At 45.1% G+C, this 19564-nt stretch overlaps 2 protein-coding genes across 3 annotated transcripts in view; both read right to left on the bottom strand.

The window, feature by feature from the left end:
- Positions 1–6627, bottom strand: part of PLAGL1 (PLAG1 like zinc finger 1) — a 50903-nt gene extending 44276 nt beyond the window's left edge. The window contains exon 1 of one of the 2 annotated variants that reach the window (XM_063329426.1): positions 6512–6627. The gene's annotated coding sequence lies outside the window, so the exon portion shown is untranslated. Of the gene's footprint in view, positions 1–6478 lie in introns of both variants that reach the window. The other variant, XM_063329427.1, reaches the window with a different exon arrangement.
- A 2021-nt stretch (positions 6628–8648) lies between these two features.
- RSPH3 (radial spoke head 3) lies at positions 8649–19239 on the bottom strand. Its single transcript, XM_063329425.1, has 8 exons — positions 18960–19239; positions 18654–18741; positions 17421–17562; positions 15934–16079; positions 15201–15404; positions 14185–14347; positions 13013–13099; positions 8649–10591 (listed from the first exon to the last, which is right to left on the bottom strand). Exons 1-8 carry the CDS (start codon positions 19079–19081, stop codon positions 10332–10334), a joined length of 1212 nt encoding a protein of 403 aa, XP_063185495.1. The 5' UTR covers positions 19082–19239; the 3' UTR covers positions 8649–10331.
- Positions 19240–19564: the final 325 nt, after the last annotated feature.

The following is a 19564-nucleotide window of genomic DNA, read 5'->3' as shown; positions in this document are numbered from 1 at the left end:
GACCACGTATGTAGGGTCTTTTTGCTTTCTAGCAACCTTTACAAAGGTTGCCTCTCTGCAGAGAAAGTAGAGCTGGTTGCTAAGACTAAATGAAAATTAAACTAAAATAGAACTTCTTAGGTTAACAAAACAAATCTGGGTTTTTTTGCACTGTTCTTCCATCTAAAGTTTCTCTTTTGTTTACAACTTCAGTTATGTTTTTAGTAACTTCTTTCCTTTAGCTAATACTCTCCTGTATTTCACTATCTTTCCTTTGCCTTTTGCTCACCACCTCTTTCCAGATCTTTGTTCAGCATCGCTGCATCCCTTCCTTTCATACTCGCCTTGGTTCCCTGCACACCGCATCTGTGGTAATGACTCTGGAGATAATTCCACTTGACAAAGAAGGAACATCCACCTCTCTGGGGACAAAATAAACTTTGAATTAGCTTAGCTATGTCTTTAATATGTGCTTCACTAGTCCTTCCACTGTTTATTATTGCAGGACAATAGAATGACTGGATAGATACTTGGTGTCTTCTTTGGGCATCAATCTGTCAAGGCACTGGCAAAACAGAATTTTAATGCTTTATAAATCACTTGTTTATTGCTCAGCCTTGCAGCACTTCTAATTGTAATCTTTAAAAAAAAGCTGTATTGATTCTAATGTTACTTATTTCTCTAGGACAGGACAAACCAATGATGTTGATCACATTATACAGCTGCGGTGATGGAAAAAACATTCTAGCTGAAGTAAACCAACAAAATTGCAGTGACAAAAAGCACGTCAGACTTCTGCTGTTGCAGTTCTCTCTGAAAGATATATGTGACTCTCTTGCAGAAGATATCCTTGCTTATCTTCAGGAGTCCCTCAACACAATTCATGGCAACAGGAACCTGGAAACAAGATATCGAGTGGAGGAGCAAAGTATAATATTGCTCGCTGCACTACATTTGCTTGCTGTTGTATATGCTAGCACAGGTTAGATACTGCTACTCCAGTATTTTCCTAAGTGCAATTCTATTACGTGCCCTGAAGAAAAGCAAAAGCACATCTACACTGACGTTGTTACCTGTGCCGTGGTACAAGACTTGGAGCAAATGCTGTGCCTTGTCTTTGTCTGCTCTAGGTATCAGATGGAGAGGACGGGGGCACACTGGCTGTCTCTCTGTGTGCCTACACTACAGGACTCTTTAGCCTACCTGCACCATGCCCGTGACTTGTACACCCAATGCAGACAGTTGACCACACGGATGGCACCACCCTATGCACTCTATCAGCTGCTATTCTGCATTTGCTATAAACACATTTTTTGCTACAGTTCTTCAGATGATTGTTTGAGAAGCGATGGCATCAGAAGGTTGACAGGGGAACAGTGCCTCCCAGCAGGATGAACGCAGCAAGCATATTAATCTACGGATGAAGCTTGCCATTCTGCAGTGACTAGTTCTCCCGAACTGGCAGCACACAACTTTCCCCAACATGGTTAGCGTCGCTGTGAAGACAAAGAGTGGTGCCATCTGCGCACTGAACGTGGTAAGCCATTCCACGCAGCGTGTCTGGGTCGTGCAGGTCATCTGCAAAACGCCTCAGCACACAGAGTTGACACTTAGCGCTGAAACAGCTCTATGTGCAACATGCAGGTCTGTGCAGCCACCAGTTGAACAACCTCAGCCATGCACATGAGTTTCCTTGTGAGGAGCCCCACTGCCCCATGTAATGCAAAAAGAGTACGATTGCTCTAGACATCCTGGAGATGACCGCTCTCCTATTGTATCTCATATCTCAACACATAAAAGGGACAACTCCCCTGCTCCTCCCCAAGATACACACAAAATAGGCAATGAAGAAGCATCCTCCTAGGACAGACCCATTCCCACCTCCCTCAGAGCAGGGGAGGAGCAGACAGGAACAGGGGATCCATCCACATTACACAGAGGACTGGCTCCCAGCAGTTGGGCTGGGATGAACGTCGGCACTTACTCTCTGACCCCTGTGGGTCACCCAGAGCTGGGAGGTCCTTCCCAGCACTTAATTTTTGGAAAGTCAGGACTAGGTGCCACTCACCATGGTGATATTCCCAAAATACTCCCTACATCTTCTTTTATACTCCAATAGCAGTACCTAAGTTAAGAATAACAAGATGAAATGCACACAGTTCTTCTGCACAGCTACTTTTTGAGACACTTCACTGATACAGACAAGAACTAGACTTCCCATTTATATTTGTCTAATATCTTCAAGGATTTATTAGCAACTCAAAGAGCCAAATCTTCCTATACCTGAAACTTGAGGCTCTCCAGAGGAAAAAATGACAACAAACAAGGATGCTGAGTTACCAACCCAGCATGACTGAGCTTACTTTAAACCCTTTTAAGATCCACCACAAGGACCAGAAATGCATGCTTTCCTGCATTTTATTCACACCACAGTTTTTCAGGGGTTTAAAGTAAGGGAATATACAGCATCAGTGTGTTCAGGGATGTCCTTTGAAAAACCATGAAAGCTGAATGGGAGAAAACTGTGAGGTAATCAGTGTGATCAAGTTATCTCTCCGACTCATTAGAGCTCTAAATCAATGCCTTATGATACTATCTCTACTGTATCATCATTCCAGCTTGGAATTATGAGTAGTCGATGCCATTTGGAAAGCTTAAATTTTGCTATCTCAAGTTGTTTGTGAAACAGCTGCTCCTAAAATAGCGCTCTAGGCGCAGGAAGCAGAAAGATAAAAGCAAATCTATTCTGTCCTCCAAGACAGAATTAGTTTACGAAAGCATCCTTGATCCTGATTTAGCACTGCAGCTCCTGGCATTTTACAGATCAATCAGTACAGGCAGAAAAGGCAAGAAAGGAGATGAAATATGAGAAGCATACAGACAGAGACCACTGGAAACAACTGTCGCTTCTAGATAGTCATGTCAGAAACATCTGGAACCCAAAATGCTCTTTCACAGCAAATTCCAAATAGCCCATATTCAGAAGAATGCATGGAAGAAAGAGATAAGTCAGCAAAAAAGCAAAGCTAGAAGCAAAATACTTATTTGATTATCCTGGGGATGTGTGTGGAATTACATTTTATGATCCACTTTCAAGCTTTTCCCATACAGAATTCAAGTAGACTGACCTTCTTTCTGTCCTAACTCTTGTTATTTCCTGCTAGTTACCATAAAATAGCAGTATCCTTGGCATCATTTAAAGAGATTTCCTACTTCTTTCCACACACGCAAGAAAAGAACAAACAGTGTCTTCTGGGTTTAGTGACAATTAAATGATATGGCCAGTTGTACGGTGGCACGTGCTCAAGTAGAAGTATGCTACTGCTGTTCTCCTGGCATTTGGAGCAGTCTTGTTTGCTTCGTGCTTATCTTTGAAAGCTGGGACATCTTAAAATAAAAACTCAGTGAAGCCAGTAGGGACCTAGTTGGCAATGTGTACTTTAAATATGCCCTGGTTCTGCAAATATCTTGTGAGCCAGATGGCTCTTACTGAAGAGAACTATTTAGGTTCATAAAGTTGTGTGTAATGTCGAGTGCTCAAACACATGAAACTTATATCAAACACCAGCACAGACTGTCTTAAGTACAGTGTGTGTATTCACTTATGGGTGGGGTGGTAGTTGATGTTTTTGGTTTTTAATCATCAGCCAAGAAGTGAGGAGTTTGAGGGAAAGGGGTAGCAGCTCAGGTCCCAGCCCCTGTAACACACTGTACAATAAGTGTGTCTCAACAGTCAGGGGGGAATTATCTTATGCTGTTTCCTTTCCACTGAGTCCTGGCAGAAGATCAGGCAGGGAGAGAAGAAATGCATGTGCTCACAGAGCTTCACAACAAGGAGCTTCTCGCTGCAGAGCAGATTACGGAATTGAAAGGAAATAGAAGTTATTGTCTTTAGTTAGAGAGCATGAATCTGTGACCTGCTGGCTTATGTGTCTGCAAAATGAATGCAAACCAAGTGCCCATGGTAAAAGAAAGTCTACGTACAAGTAATGCACTCAAAATGGCTTAACTCTTCATTTGCATCTTAAAAACTGAGCAATTTTAAATAAACTTGAAGATGCCAATCTAAGGCTTCAACCTGCTTAAACTTGGAGTACTAACTACGTGATTTAATTGCCCCTTCTGCCTTTACGAAATAATTATTTATTTTGTTGTGTTTATGTGCTTTCTTGTATCCAACTCTCCAAACCTCCCACTACTGTTCTCTGATGCGCAGGTCCAGGAAACTGGCATAGTCCTTCTGATCTTATTTCTAGCTTTTATGCCAGCTCATCCCACCTTCCACTTCTTACACAAATAATCCTATTATCAGTTTGCAGTATCTGCATGATCGGAATGATCAGGTCCTGTTTAAATGTCAGACATACACCTTTGAGAGCACTCAACAATTCAAAACGCAGTGGAGATCAGCCTATTACGCAGTTATACTACTCCGGGATCTATACTGGCCCCCATTAGGTCGGCAAATGAGATTTTGACTGCTTTGACTTACAATACAGGGCAAGTAAGTGCACACTAATGGTGCAAAATACACTGCACATATAGCAGCACCACAACAGCAAACACACACCGTATCAAATAATAACCACACCATTTGTCACCAATCCTGTCACTGCACCCGTACTTCTGTTTAGCAGAACTACTCATGTTCCACCCAGAGCCACCTGCCCGGCACAGCCCCATTTCACATTGCACAGTGCAGCCACTCTCCGTGCACAGAGGTGGAGCGGTGCTTCATGCACTGCTTCTCCAAACCAACAACAGGGGCCTGAAGGACCGGCAAAGGGGAATTCACAATGACAGCATCTTTTATTTCACCCCAACGAAGGGTCAGAGCACAAGAGAGGCGCTGCACCTGTGGGGTCAGCGGGGTACTGCAGACCTCACAAGAAAAAGAGACGCTCTTGTCTTGCAGAAGTTACCATGTCAGGACAGGACAGGACAGGACCGCTTGACGCTTTGTGCCGCTGCACGTGATTAGGTATCTCTGACTTAAACTGACAGATTTTCTGCTAAGCACTGGGACAACCAAGAATCAGGTTCCACATGTTGGTGTTAGTTTTACAACTGCAATACCGAGAGGTGCAAGTGCTCAGATTGGGAACCTCTTCCTTCCTCGTTCTGCCAGAGCTGGATTTGTTCATCTTCCAGCAATAATGCCAAGCAGACCCTCTCCTACCACCTCTTAGAAAGACAGTGTATGTACCTTTTGTATTTATTCAGGAAGATCCTCATCATCAAGGTGATATGAATAATCCTGTATGTTGGATGAAGTGGCCACACATGGATACGTATGTGGATATACCAAATACCCAAAAACACAGCTTGGATATTTTCCTATACAGTCCTTTATAAATTAAAAGTATCAGCAGTAGAGAGATTATCTTTAAACTCATATTTTAAAGACAGCTACTACTTTGTGCTCTTCATCAGCTACTTTAAACCTCTTCTACAAAAGCAGTTAGCCTTATTGGCCCTCCTCTGTAAGGAGGAACATACTTGTTATGCTCAAGTCACACAGGGAAAGCAACAGCCCTTAGAGAAGAGTCTGGCTGTCCCAAATTCACCTTTCCAGAAAAATGAACTGTCATTTGGCTATGGGACGCAGACTTTTAATGAGGAAATAAAAAAAACCTCTAAGTTAAATTTTCACAAAGTTATGTACTTTAAGAAAAAATAAATCATATGATGTGGTAAATCCTTCTTCCCCACAGTAAAAAAAACAAACTAAATAAACAAAGTCACGTCTCCCATAGGAGTCAGTGACAGCTCAAGACTTGACCACAGCAAGCTGTCACCCTGCTGAAGAGGAATAAAAAACTGAAATAAACCCACCACGGCCACTTCTGTCAGCCGGGATTTCAATGTAGGTGTTGAGACCCGTTTGCGGGCAGCGGGTCCCACAGACGTGCCCTCACGGGGGGACAAACCCCTTGGACCACAACCCGAGTTTCACGCCGGAGCGGTGCCACCACCCAAGGCACCACCCGCTGCCCCACGCTCTGCCCCGCGAGTGCCGTGGGGCTGAAGAGAGGCACGAAGGGATGATGAAGAGATGGGCCCCTCATTAAACCCCCCGATTCTGGGGCCCTCCTGCTCCCGCAAGCAAGAGGGGCTGGAGCGGGCCCCGGTGCCCACTGGGTGCCCGGGCCGGGGAACCCGTCCTGGGGCTCCGGTGCCAGGCTCAGCGGGCAGACAAGCGGGAGAGCCCGCGCAGCGGCTGGCGCTTGGGAAAAGCTGAGGGGAAGAAGGGATAAATAAATAAATCAGTAAGTCCGCTCCTGAGGGCGGACACATGTGGCGCAATTCGCTTTCTGCGGCGTCGGCGGGCGGCCCTCCCGGCCCGCCAGCCCCGCTGCTCGGTGCTGCCATCCCCACTCCCGGCCCCAGCCCCTCAGCGCGCCTCGCTGCCCCCCGCTCGGCCCGGCCCGGCCCGGACCAGCCCAGCTGCGGGGCGACGGAGTGCCCCCGGCCCGGCTCCGCTCGCCGCCCCGCTCACCTGCCGCCCCCAGCGCGGCGCGGCCCTGCTCACCTCATGGCCCAGCTCCGCGGGCCCCGCCCGCCCGCTCCCCCAGCGCCCGGCCGGGGAGCAGAGCGGCAGCGGCGGCAACGGCTCCTCCCGTCCCCGCGGCGGTGCCCGGCCCCGGGGAGACGCCTGGCGGCGGGGCGGCAGCGGGCGGGGCGGAGGAGGGCCGGGCCGAGGGGCGGGCGGGCCGCCTCCCCTCCCCGCTCCGCTACTCCGGAGCGGCGAGGCTGCGGCGGCACTGCCGGCGGGAGCTCGGAGGCCGCCGGGAAGGGCCGGGCCGAGGCGTCCCGGTCGGGATGCAGCTCGTCCGCGGGTGGCCGACGGCTTGTTCTGCCACGGCGCTGCCGGAAAACTTGTTGAAAACGACGTGCGAGTGTCCCGGCCCGCGGCTTTCCCACCGCCGGCGTTGCCACGGCTGTGGAGCGCAGAGGCGTACCTGCTTGTGAGCATCCACACAAACCCCTCACCTGCACTGGCGGTAGGTGACTACTTCCAAGGAAGGCACCTCACAGCATTAACAATTTCCTGCACAGATCTGCTTCGTTATCTTGGGGGTTTTGTTGCAGACTTGTGCCCTGGCAGGTTGAGGGGTGCTGGCATGTCCCCTGTAGGGACTCACAGCTGTTTCTTCTTGTCCTGTTGCAGGTCATCCTTGTGGAGATGCTTCCACCTTCTCCATAATCACCATTTCAGTGCTGGAAAACCACAGTCGGATGCAGCTGAGCCTTCTCTTCTCCAGGCTGAACACATCCAGTTCCTGTAGCCTTGCTTCCTATGGCAGGTTCTCCACATTTAACCATCTCTGCGGCGCTCCATGGGACCTTCTCCAGTTTTTCAGGGCCTCTCTTGAACTGGGGAAGACCACAGCTGGGCTCAGTCCTCCAGGAATGGACCAACAAGTGCCAAATAGAGTGGAATAATGGCATCCCATGGTCTGTTGCCTATGCTCTTGCAGACACAACCTGGGACACCACAGCTTGCCTTCACAGCTGCAAGGGGTATTCCTGCCTGGCTGCTCAGCTTGAAGGCCACCATGCATCACTGGAAGTGTTCAAGGTCAGGTTGGCCGGGGCTTTGAGCAATCTGATCTAGTGAAAGATGTACCTGTCCATGGCATGGGGGTGGACTACATGATCTTTAAAGGACCCTTGCAACTCAAACCATTCTGTGATTCTAGGATCTTAATGTGGGCTATGTTGGGTGACCCTATGTGTTAGCTCCTCATGTTATGAGGACATTTTGCAAAAGGTCGACACCTTTGGGGTGAGGGAACTCCAGACAGGTTCATTCCACTAGTGCACGGTGTGCAACAGGTGACATCAGTGTCTTTATATGTCTCCACATCTGGATTGCTGTGGTCTGTCCTGCCCTCTAGTGCCTGCAGTGTCATCTCCCTCTGTCCCCTCTGCTCCTCCTTGCACCCACACACACACTCAAGAGATGCGGCTGTGGTTCTGAGCAGGGAGTGGAGCTACAGACCCCCAAGCCTCCCCCATGCCACTGTGGGTGCAGAGCTGGCCACCCCACGGCCTTAACCTGCTGGGGACACAGACCAGAGAAAGAGGATTTGGAAGGGAAGGGCATCAGGAGGGGTCCCTGGGGGGAGGTGGTATGAGGGATGTGGTGCTCTCACCCAGGCTCCCCTAGCCACCTGCATGCCAGCCCCCGAGCCACCCTGCCAGCAGCAAGTCCTGTGCCGCACAGCCTGCTTGTCTGCATTACAGCACACTCTACCACAATACACAATGCTTGAGTTGTATCTATACATTCTAATGAAGAAAAAATTCAGGGCGTACAATTCATTATTTTTTAATAGTAATTTAAGAATACATAATAATGTCACAACCTATTTAAGTAGAATAATTCAACACTTCCAGTAAATTTTCTAGCAATCAAACACAAAGCAGGAGTGACAAAAATGAAGACAGTGCAGGTGATCACCTTCCTCTTTTAACTTTCCTAAACAAAATATTCAAGTCAGCGTTTGCTTGAATGTTGAATGATTCATGGCAGTCCTCTAGGTTATGCTAAGTCTCCTGTAAATACATGACAAAACAATCATTCAGTAACGAGGAATCCTTAAAACTGACATACAGTGGTAAATGTTTCAGCTCATTTTTGGGACATTCTCATGAATCATGTCACAAAGCCTTTTTGTTTCTCTAGATAAAGTTAGCCTGAAGTGATTTACCTGATTTACCTAAGTCACAACAGGAGTCTCCAGCATCACGGGAAAAAAACCAATGCAAAATCTTGATCCTACTGAGACTGAGGTTAAACCTCCCACTGACTCCAATGCCTAAACCAGAGTTTCATTTCAAGCCTTCAATTCTAGTCATACGCATAAAAATAAATTCTTCTTAGAAACTTATAGATAGATGTAGCAAGCACCAACTACCTTAATTTCATATTTGTAACACATTTTGCTGGATGCCTTAAGGAATCAAACAAAAACGAAAACACAAGCACGCTTTGTTGAAATACTGTCAACTCAGCAAACAGAGGAGGAGTTTACAGGGGAATATTCCAGCTTTGAAAAGCATCCATGGGTATGTCTATCTACACTCTGTACTGTGTGACTCCAGACACTCAGTTTTAACACAGTCATATTGCATCAAAACACTGAGTGGATTTGTTGGTGGTTACATCTCATTACTTCTGATTTTCAGCTACCTACAGAGAGAGGTGAATAACTGACACCTTCCAAGGGAGCTCTTCCATGTAACCAACAGCTGCCCTGATTATCACTGGATGTCCTAGCCCAGCATGGAGGGAAGGCAGGGTCTGCCTGTGAGGCCACAAGTGGTCCAGTGAAAAGTCTGGACGTGCCTTTTGAGGGTATGAGATGCAGAGATGGTACTTATCTCTTCAGGTGTCATTCCTGACATCCCATTCTCAGACTGGGATCTGGCCTGCTGGGTTAGCACACATCTCCTCTGAACTGCAGAGAAGAGGGAGCACTGGAAGAAGAGGAGTCTGGACAAGGCAGGACTTTTTCCACAGGCACAGCTAGCAAGGAAACGATATTGCTGCAATGGAGCGCAGATGAGCTTTTATGAGGGGGAATGTCCCACTTGTGGAGTTGGCCTGTGAACAGACAGATATGTGTGGCAGTGCAGGCGCATTTTGTCAGTCATGTCTGGCACCATTTCTAGTGAACCAGCAGGAAAGGACAATTACAAAAAAAAACATGAGGCTGGACTTAGCACATGGCTCCAGCCCCTCACCAGTGCTCTGGGAGTCAGGAGGCTGAAGAGGATTTTGCACTGGACAGAAATTCCCAGTGGCAGATAACTCTTTGAACCTGAAGAGCTTCAGCAACAACAGCCTTTGCTCTATTACCTGCTGAGATGTCCATCCAAATTTGTCAGGAAAGGAGAGGCTAACATGAGTGAAAAGAAATTTATCTAAGTGCCATAGCAGTTACATTTCAAAATAGGGAAAGTAAGGAAATTCTGTTCTGAGAACATTATCAAAGCAACTTGCAAAGGTTATTAGGATGCTCTCAATGTCCTTCTCATGACCATCTAGTGTGGGGTGTGGGACAGCATTACTTTTCAACTGTAAACATCCCAGGTTTTTGATGGATTGGACTGTAGAAGGGGGTAGAATTTCACTGCCATTCATTGCACTAGTAACTTCTGTCTTGCTTCTTACAGCCTGAGATCAGCAATATCAGCATATGGAAAACACGCTTTAATGCTCTGCTGTTGCTTAGGCTCATCCTTCAGCATAGCTAGGGCACAATACTTGTAAATAGATAGGAATTTGTTTCTTGTTTCAGGTAAGCCGTTCACCTCCATTTACTTGATGACTTGCCAGTTTGTCACTCAGTTTCCAAATCCTCTGTTCCTGCTTGATCCGATTCTTCTAACTGGGAAGAGATGTGACGTGAAGGCTGCTCCTCAGCAGAGTGGTCAGTCTCTTCATTCTCTGTGACCAGTTGGTCAGCAGTGTCTGTCTCACCAGCCACCTGGGGTGCTGCATCTGTTGGCCTGGGCTCTTCAGCAGGTGCCTCTGTCTGATTAGGCAGAGATTTATGGCTAAATGCATCTAAGCGTTTTTCAACCACTGTACAGATCAAGGCTGAAACAGAGAAAGCCACCATTAGCAAACATGGAGGGAAAAAAACCAAACCTATAATTTGAGATTACTTTATACATTACTGACCTATAACTTCTTAAACAGGGGAAAAAAAAAACAAAATAATATTAAAAAGGAAAGAATACTAGAATGAGAAAAAACATCCCTGCTGCTGTAGCCTAGTTCCAGCCAAATGACCAGTTTACACTGAAAGCAGTGATTTGAAAGGGTTCACCTGGATTGTTTTGTTCATTTCCTCACAGTTGTTCCTTACTTCTGGAGCAGGTCACCTCGCCAGTAACAAGGACTAGCCAGGTTGCACACAGCATGATGGTTTTGGCAGTAGGAAATGCTGGAACTATGGGAGTGATTAAAAGATTTTTATCTTTCTGAAAGGCAGCAGTAAAGCACCTATTGCTGTTTAGCCTTTGTAAATTTGTCTAAACATTATACCTCTTCCAAATCAAAGAACGTAAAAGAAAACAAAAAAAATCAACACTCACTTTGATTTACATCATTTAAACATGAAAAACAGAGGCCAACAATGCAGAGAAAGAAGTTTAACACAGGAAATAGGACAATGTACAGGTGCTAAGAAGAGCTTCATTGTTAATTCATGGATTGACTTCTCTGAGAGGACAAACATAGCCACCTTACACTGTGGGTGCTTCCCTTGTAGTTCACAGCTCTTTTATTGGACAGTAGCAAAATAAATTCTTTAAGGATCATCTTCATTCAAATACGTTAAAAATGGATCCTTAGAGATTTTTCCTATGCTTCTGTGTAAGTGGGGGGAAGAAGCCACAAACTATCTCAGCTGAGGCTGTGTCTGCCTCTACAAAAGTTGGAGAATCTAATTTGCAGTTCCTTTTGCAGAGATGATGTTTACTCAACAGTGGGTGATTGGGTGTAAATGAGGAAATACAGAGGGTAAATAGCAAAACAGAGGCTGATGGTGTTACTTATTGGCCTACTCCATATGCTCTGTGTGTCTTAGAACTGGTGCAAGATCACAATATCTGATTAAAAAATTAAACAGATTTAACACGAATATGATAGATGTTCTCATCAATAGTGTATCCTGCAGCAGGATTCTCCTTGGGATGCTTATTCAGTAGTCACATACAATATTTCTTTCTTAAAAGGTGAGAAAATTCCCTCCTTTCTGAAGAGCTACATGAAGTGATCCTGGAGTGTACATACTGGCATATATATCATAGGATGAAACACCTAACAGACCAGCTGTAATTATCCAAATTATACCTTAACAAAGGATCCTGGTTAAACTGAAAATAAACCCAAAGGAAACAAACGCAATTGTAATTCAAACACAAAATCACAGCAGGAGAAAAACTCTAGGAATGAAAGATGTAACGCAAGGATAAAAAGTGGTTTGATCTAGGACCACAACAGTGGACATGCATTCATCATAATTTGGTGTTTCTACACAAGACAGAGTTTAGATTGTTCAGGTATTCCAACTACAGCCTCTGAAAACTGACTAATAAAAGAACCTGAATACTTACCTTGAACTAGCCCAAAAGATGGATGATATTTTAATCTATTTCATAAGCAAGGACATTCGCCATCCCTGGAGGTGTTCAAGGCCAGGCTGGATGGGGCTTTGAGCAGCCTGGTCTAGTGGGAGGTATCCCTGCCCATGGCAGGGGGGTTGGAACTAGATCTTTAAGGTCCCTTCCAACCCCAACTATTCTATGGTTCTATGATTCTATGACATGATTATTGATTGCTGAGGAGGTAAGCCCTTGTTTTGATGAAAAGTGGTGGTGACCTGACTTCTCAGTCAGCCATGGCCTACGATTATCCCTCTCTTCTCCTTTCACGTAGGATGAACAAACTACTCCACAGCTCAGGGAGCTTACAAAAACAAGTTAAGAGACTTTTGCGGTATACACATGGCTGTAAGCAGAATGAGCTTTTCTGTTCCCACTGGCACAATCAGGCACACTACAGAAAACAGCACAGCAATGATGGCTGTGTAACACATGAGAAATACAAGTCTTATAGCAGAAAAAATAATTGTTGTTCTTTAACCATTCTGTTCCTGCCAAACATATTGCATCTCCCAGCATCAAGACATTCTCAAACGGTATAAAGCCAGCAGAGAGAGAGTAGTGCAGCATGACTGACACTTCCATTATTTCAGCTGAAAATCAGTTACCCAGATGTATGTAGCAGTAGTTTTCCAACACTAAAAATGTTTTAATATAGTAAAAAAACAAAAAATGCCACCACCACCCCCCCCCCAAAAAAAAAAAAAAAGCCTTGGAGTTCTTACTAAAATGACACCTGCTACCTTAACTCACAATGACCCTGTAAAATGTGATATTTGTTCTGACTGGGAAAAAAAACAATCAAGAACATCAAGCAGCCCAGATGAAATTCCAGGATTTGGTAACTCACAGTCAAGCACTGTCCTCCCCAGAACCTTCCTCTCCAGTGTTTCTTCCACTTCTGTCATCAGCCATGGAAGGAATTCTGTCTCAATATCTGTAAGCATTTAGCAGGAAGAAAGAAAGAAAAAATGTCTTTTTATTAAGGATGAGCAACAGGATCTTGGGGCTGTTTTTCATTTGCTGTGATCATTAAGGGATGAACATCTTTGCCAAAAGACACTTGCTTTGCAAGGGACAGATTAAATCTCTCAGGTGTTGTTGGGTTTCTTATCTCCTGCCTCTCTTACTAAGGTTCCTCATTGTTACGGACCCAGACCAGAATCCTCTCAACTTTAGTTGATTTTCAAAGGGGTCTGGCACCCTTGAAGGGCTAGCACAGATGAGATACACAGTAATGTTCTAGTGAGATGAAAATAACTATCCTGAACAAGTCAGAAGAATAACATTTCCTGCCTTGCTTTCCAAAGACATCTGGCCTCTGGTCAGCTGAAAGCATTTTCTCTCTCTGACTAAAGAGCTCTTGCTTACCCATGTATTTCTCAAATCATGCCCTTTGTACACCATGGTCCCAAAGCTTGCCCGGTTTTCAAAATACAGTCAGTTTCTGCATTTGCCCCATGACTCATTCTGGACAGAGTGTACCTATTCCCAAGCTGTGGTCTGGGCACCTGTGTGTTGCCTGGGGAAATGGGGTGCAACAACATAGCCTATAAGAAATGCTGCTGATTCTAAAAGCTTGGAAGTCACCGATGTACAACTCCAAAATTATTTTCAGGGCCCAATTATAATTGACTAATTTCTCCATTGCTCTGGTAATAATTAACAAAGATTCAGAATGACATACAGATTTCTTTGCCTGTCCTATCAAAATACATTTGCTTCAGTTTGAATCTCTCTCTCTCTCTCTCTCTGCTCTACCAATCCTAACCACCCATTTGTTTCTCTCCAATTCAAAAGCTGTAATGCTGTCAGCTCTTGCTTATTCTTGACTACTTATACAGATGACCAATAATGTTTGTTTTAAAATTTTTAGTTTGGAAACTATCTCTTTAGCCACAAATGTAAATGAATAGTCTCATGAAATTATTCTAAATCATGGGACAATAAGCTATGTTTTATGGTTGTTCTGACCTTTACATTACTCAGTTCACATATTAAAAAATAAAATAAAATACAAACCTCTTTCTACAGGGTCATAAAAAAAACCACTGTCACGAAGATTGTTGAAGACCGAGGGAACGAGATCAGCCAGGTAATGCTGAGAAAATGCCCGGGCTGCAATTTTCTCTGTGGTCTCTTTCTGTTTCTGCAGCATTTGCATGTGCTGGCGTTTGCGACGTTCCTGTCAAGACAATATTGCATGTAAAACTTTCAGGCCTTTAGCCATTACTCCTTTGATCTAGACTTTGAAGAATGGTCACAGTGTGAGAGATAAATAGCAACAATAAGAGTACCAATACTTATGGCCTCTAACTTTCACAAAAACTTCTCTTGTGAACAAGTGCTTGAAAGTAAGCTTGTACTCAATCTATGGAGCACTAAAAACCACAAGGACTAGGGAGAAACACGTTCCTTTGGTATACCTTTTCTGATTTTGACAAGTCTGTAAAATAAGGGACTTGGAGATGGCCAAATGAAACCCTTCTCTGATACCTTAATATGCATTGATCTTATGATTCTTTGCTTTATTATCACAGATAAAGCTGATTGTTGGCCCTGGAATAAGATGAAGTTGGGTCAGGATTTCCTGAACTTTCATCTTTCCAGTTTTATATCCTATTTGATGTGATTAAAGATTAAAACTCATATTAGTCCAGGAAAACATATACTATGTATATTATTATATGTATTATCTATATACGATTATATTACTATAATGAAAAGACTTGAGTAACAGCTGCGCCAGGTACAAAGTGCACTGTCGGGTTTGGTTCTCTCCATCAGATGTCCGAGCACACCAGTTCACTGGAGCATGACTGTTCTGAATAAACACAACAGCGTGCTGCTGGTGCATGAGAGCAAATGGCAGAGTGCAGCTGTATGGCACCAAAATGCTTTGCAGAATAGCAAACTTGACAATAGCCTTTTGGGCACATCCAGCTTATTTCACAGCTTGTCTTTTGGTACTGGAAGTTTTTTTTTTTCTCTTCTGATGAGCATTCAGACAGGTGTGTTTTGCTCTTGGGAAGTCCTACCTTTTCCTCTCTGTATCGCCTGTCCTGCTCTTCCAGGCGCTGTGCTTCAGCAAGCTCTGCATTACGCAGCTCTGCATAGGCACGCTGACGTGCCCGCAGGTGGGCCAGCTCTTCTTCTTCCATGACTTCCAGCAAAGCTTGCTCAACTGTTTTCCCAATCAACACTTCCAGGATCGGCTTGACTTCAATGTCAAAGTCAAACAACTGAGGATGGGAGTCAGGGAAACAGAGATAAATGACCTTTGATCACAATCACTCCTAGCATCTTGGCAAGGAGAAAAGGAGGATGAACAAAGCCCATGTGCTGAAGACAGGCCTGAGAAGTGCAGGTGGGGACCCAGTGTCAGCCAAAGCAAGAAGTGTGAATGCAGGTGAGGAATAAGTGATGAGAGGGCTGGAGTGAGACACCACACACCCACCACAGCTGCTGTAGGGGCTGCCAGGGAGGAGCAGAGCACTCACCTGGACCCTATTTCTGTTCACCTCTGGGTTCCCAGCCCCTTCTCGGACTGGATCCTATTTCTACAGGGGAGAGCATTTCTTCAACATTGTAGTTCTTAGCTGCAAGCAGCAGAACCTTCCTTAATTTTGCATTTAACCTCACAGCAGACAATGGGGACTTCCCCCCCTCCCACCATGTTCTGTGAAGATAAGTTTCTTTCTGCTTCTGCCTCAATTTTGCATCAGAAATGTGCTTTGTGACAGCACTTGCAGACCTGTCTTCATTTCATACCTCTCCTTCTTCTATTTGCGTGGCCACATCTTTTCCTGTTTTGGCTGGTATGAAGAGCGGAGTGGCTGGTCTGTCCAAAAATGCATCTGTTTGACACTCTGTATCAACCTCTATTATCCGGTCACTAATCTCTTCCAAATACAGCTCTAGAAATAAAAGCGCATCCGATGCTGCAAGTTGGATTCTTTTTATTTTAACTGTCAACTATTTTTGATGACTCTATAGGGTGAATTATATCCAAAGAGTGCAAAAAAAGGTCTTATAGAAAGTAAAAAAAAAAAAAAAAAAGAGACACCTCAACTTAAAATGTAGATCAGTTTGCTGCATAGGCCATCTGATGCCATGTTCTCTGTAACATCTGGTGCACTTCTTAAAATGGCATTTCACTTAGTTGGTTTCAAAAGTCAGAGTCTAGACCATTTCAGTCCACATTGCAGAATAAGCAATTCTTGGTGGAGTCAACAGGATAGTTAATCATTATCCCTTTTTGAAATTGTCCTATCTACTAACAAGTAATATTGAAAACCTATCTTTTTCTCCATTGTATGGGGCAAACCAGAACACTGGATATTGGGTTAAAAGAATGATACTCTACTTCTGATCCCACCAGGAGTGGCTTTGAGGTAACCACACATCTATAACAACATGTGCTTGATTTGAATTATAACTCTGTCTCCTACTGCAGAGATAAACAGCCTGGCTCAGATAGTAAGATCTGTGAAGTACTTAAAATTATCTGCACTAGTCAGTGGGAAGAATATGAGACCAAGACTTCCACACTAGATAGCCTCCTTCTGCATGCAACAGAATTCGAATGGTGAAAAGCTGCTGTGTGCACTGGAGGTGATATAGGAGGTTCAACGGGGCTGGGGCTGAGGGAACATTCAGCAGCCAAAGACCATGTCTGATTAGCGTGTAACACAGCTGTTTTCCCAGTTTGTAAGTCAGTCCAATCTGAACTGATTTTCAGAGGGCACAGCAATACGTTACACTCACCTCATGATTACCCCACTGCCAAATTTTGGTTTTCCTACAAATAAAATAGTTTTCCCACAAATAGGGCAGTTTCCTATTCTAAATTAGGGTGAGTCCCACAGTTTTTAATAGTAGTTTTGTTATTACATATGACTGCACTCTTAAGCAAAATTTTTAAAACCCCTCAATTTTAAGCATACACCAAACTTCTCTGGTGATCCTGGAAAAGACAAGAATAAATGAAATCTTGACTAGTGTTCAAGAATATACATTGAAAACTGAAAAACAGAGCCTCTTGGAAAATTTCACTAATTAGCCAAATTTATTAAATACACCTACAAATAAGGGGTTATAACGGAAAGGATTAGAGAACCTCTGATTCTAGAATTCTATGATTCTAACCTTAACCCTATGTGATTCTACCAACTGCATCATCAATTTATGAAATGAATATAAATCATCAAGGTTTTGTTTTCAGATGAATTTAAAAAAAAATAAATTCAGCCTTTTACCTGTCTGCACATGAATATGCTCTCTGCCTTCCACAGGCTCAGGTGTTCTTGGTTGCATTTGCTCTTTTGCGCGCTTTCTAGCCAGTGCTTTTTTCCGTGCTTCCCTCTGCCTTTGAATCTCAAGGGGACTGGGTTGGGTACTCTGAGCAGGGATGAAGTGAAAAACACCCAGACCAGATTACGCTTCATACTTGGAAATGATACTAATTTCTCTCAACAGGAAAATTAAGGGGGTTGGTTGATTTTAATGCTACATATCTAGCATTTCAGGTTTACTTTTCTGTAAACCTGACCCTAAATTTTCAGTTACCTTAAAGACTGTAGGGCATGAAACTAATGAGGTATGCTAGCTGCCTACAGGCACATACTAATGGCATCTCACGCTAAGAGCAATCAGTTGCTATTTGGAAGTGGATATTATATACAGAACTTCGCTTTTCAAGATAAAGTACATTAAAATGGCACGTTCTTGCTGAAAAGTGAGAGATTCTAGGTAAAGCTTTAAGAAGCTCACATGGACTTAAATCCAGTTATATTATCAACAGAATTGTTTGCTAGATAAAAATTGTACGTTCATTATTGTTGATGAAGCAAAAGAAACCCATACTTTTACATTCAGTACTGTATTTGTGGATTGAAATGAACATCACTTTCAAACTTCTGAAACAGAACATATGTGAAATTCACCCTAAGAAACAGCTACTGAACAACACAAAGTAGCTTTTAAAAATACAGACTGCTTTAAACTCTTATATCATCAAAGTACCTATATAGAAATATTCTCTGAAAATAAAGTGTCACTAAAACATTTACTACTGTGTCACACAAGCAGCTTTTACATGCAGCAGGACCATCTAGCTCTGCTGCTTTAGTAGGGTAAGCTAAACTCTACCCCAAGACTTAATTTCCCAAGAGCTGCTGTTCTCACTGACACCACCTGTGGATGCATATGGTACCAGATGATGCATGTCAGTCATTGGGGGGGGGAAATAATCAAGTACCTAATGAGAAAAAAAAAATCAGAACTACAGATGTTCGTGGGAAACAACTAAATGCTTTGAAGAAAGGCTGAGAACAGTCACGCCCCAGTATAACTGGAGAGTCTGCGACTGTGTGAAATACTTTAAGCAAAATTACAACTTCAGTAGTTAAAATTATTAGCAAGGAACAGTTTTCCAGCCCTACCCGTTACTTTTCAGCAACGCTGTAGTACGATCTACATAAAAGACATACCACGGGTACGACTTGAAGGGCGTAAGTGTTGCCGCGCACCACTCTCCTGTCATACATCAGGTTGGCGTACCGAACGGGTTCCTTCTCTCTGCGACATCAAGCACAGACAGCCGTGGTTACAGAGCTGCCACCTGTACGCTAAGCACCTCAAACAAGCCAGAAGGACTCTGAAAGGCCAGAGGTGTAAGCTTCCCCCGAAGGATTCCCTTCCCCCGGGCAGGGCGGCGAGGGAGAAGGAGCGAAGGGCAGGAAGGGGGCAGCGGTGCCCTTTGGGGGCGCGCAGGCCGCGGCCCATCGGGCACTCACGGCTCGGCGGCGTCCGGCGGCGCTCGGTACTTCGGGCGGGCGGGCAGGGCGCGGGGTCGGCTGCAGTAGCTGTAGGGGACGGCGGGGGCCGCCGCCATCTCCGTCTGTCGTGCGGGCAGCATGGCGGGGTCCGTCCGTAGCGCGGCGGGGCCGGGCGACTCGCTGAGGGAGCCCTAACGGCCGCCGGCGCCGCGGCAACCGTCTCCAGGGCAACGCGCGGGCGGGGCGGGAGGGCGGCCGTTGGCCGTGAGCCGGTTGCGCCGTTGTGGGGCGGCGGTTGGTTCCGGTCTCCGTCCCGCTGGTTTCTCCTGTCAGAAGGAGCTAAAGCCTGAGGGAGATTCCAAGGGGAAGCTGGGGCTCTTAACGGGAAACGATGACTTTTAAGTGCTAACGGCTTTGGGCTTGGCGGCGCTGCGGGGCCCCTCCTGGGCCGAGGCAATGAGGGAGTTTCACCGCCGGGTGTCACCGTCCTCCTTCCGCCTGCGTACAAGCCGCTCGGGGACTGGGAGGTTCCCGGTCAAACGCGATTCTAGCCCCATCTGCAGTGCCATCGAGGATGCGAAAACCGGCGGGGGGCTAGCAAGAACCTGTCGGGTGGTGGTCTG

This window comes from Chroicocephalus ridibundus, chromosome 3 (assembly GCF_963924245.1).
Source record: "Chroicocephalus ridibundus chromosome 3, bChrRid1.1, whole genome shotgun sequence".
Lineage (NCBI taxonomy): Eukaryota > Metazoa > Chordata > Aves > Charadriiformes > Laridae > Chroicocephalus > Chroicocephalus ridibundus.
This window is presented reverse-complemented; position numbering and strand designations above follow the sequence as displayed.

Excerpts from the sequence above, each read along its gene's own strand:
- RSPH3 (XM_063329425.1), bottom strand. The coding sequence starts at position 19,081 with ATGCTGCCCGCACGACAGACGGAGATGGCGGCGGCCCCCGCCGTCCCC. Across the intron at positions 14,348-15,200 it reads GGCGATACAGAGAGGAAAAG|GAACGTCGCAAACGCCAGCA; the intron begins GTAGGACTTCCC and ends TTGTCTTGACAG. Across the intron at positions 13,100-14,184 it reads TTATGACCCTGTAGAAAGAG|ATATTGAGACAGAATTCCTT; the intron begins GTTTGTATTTTA and ends AAATGCTTACAG.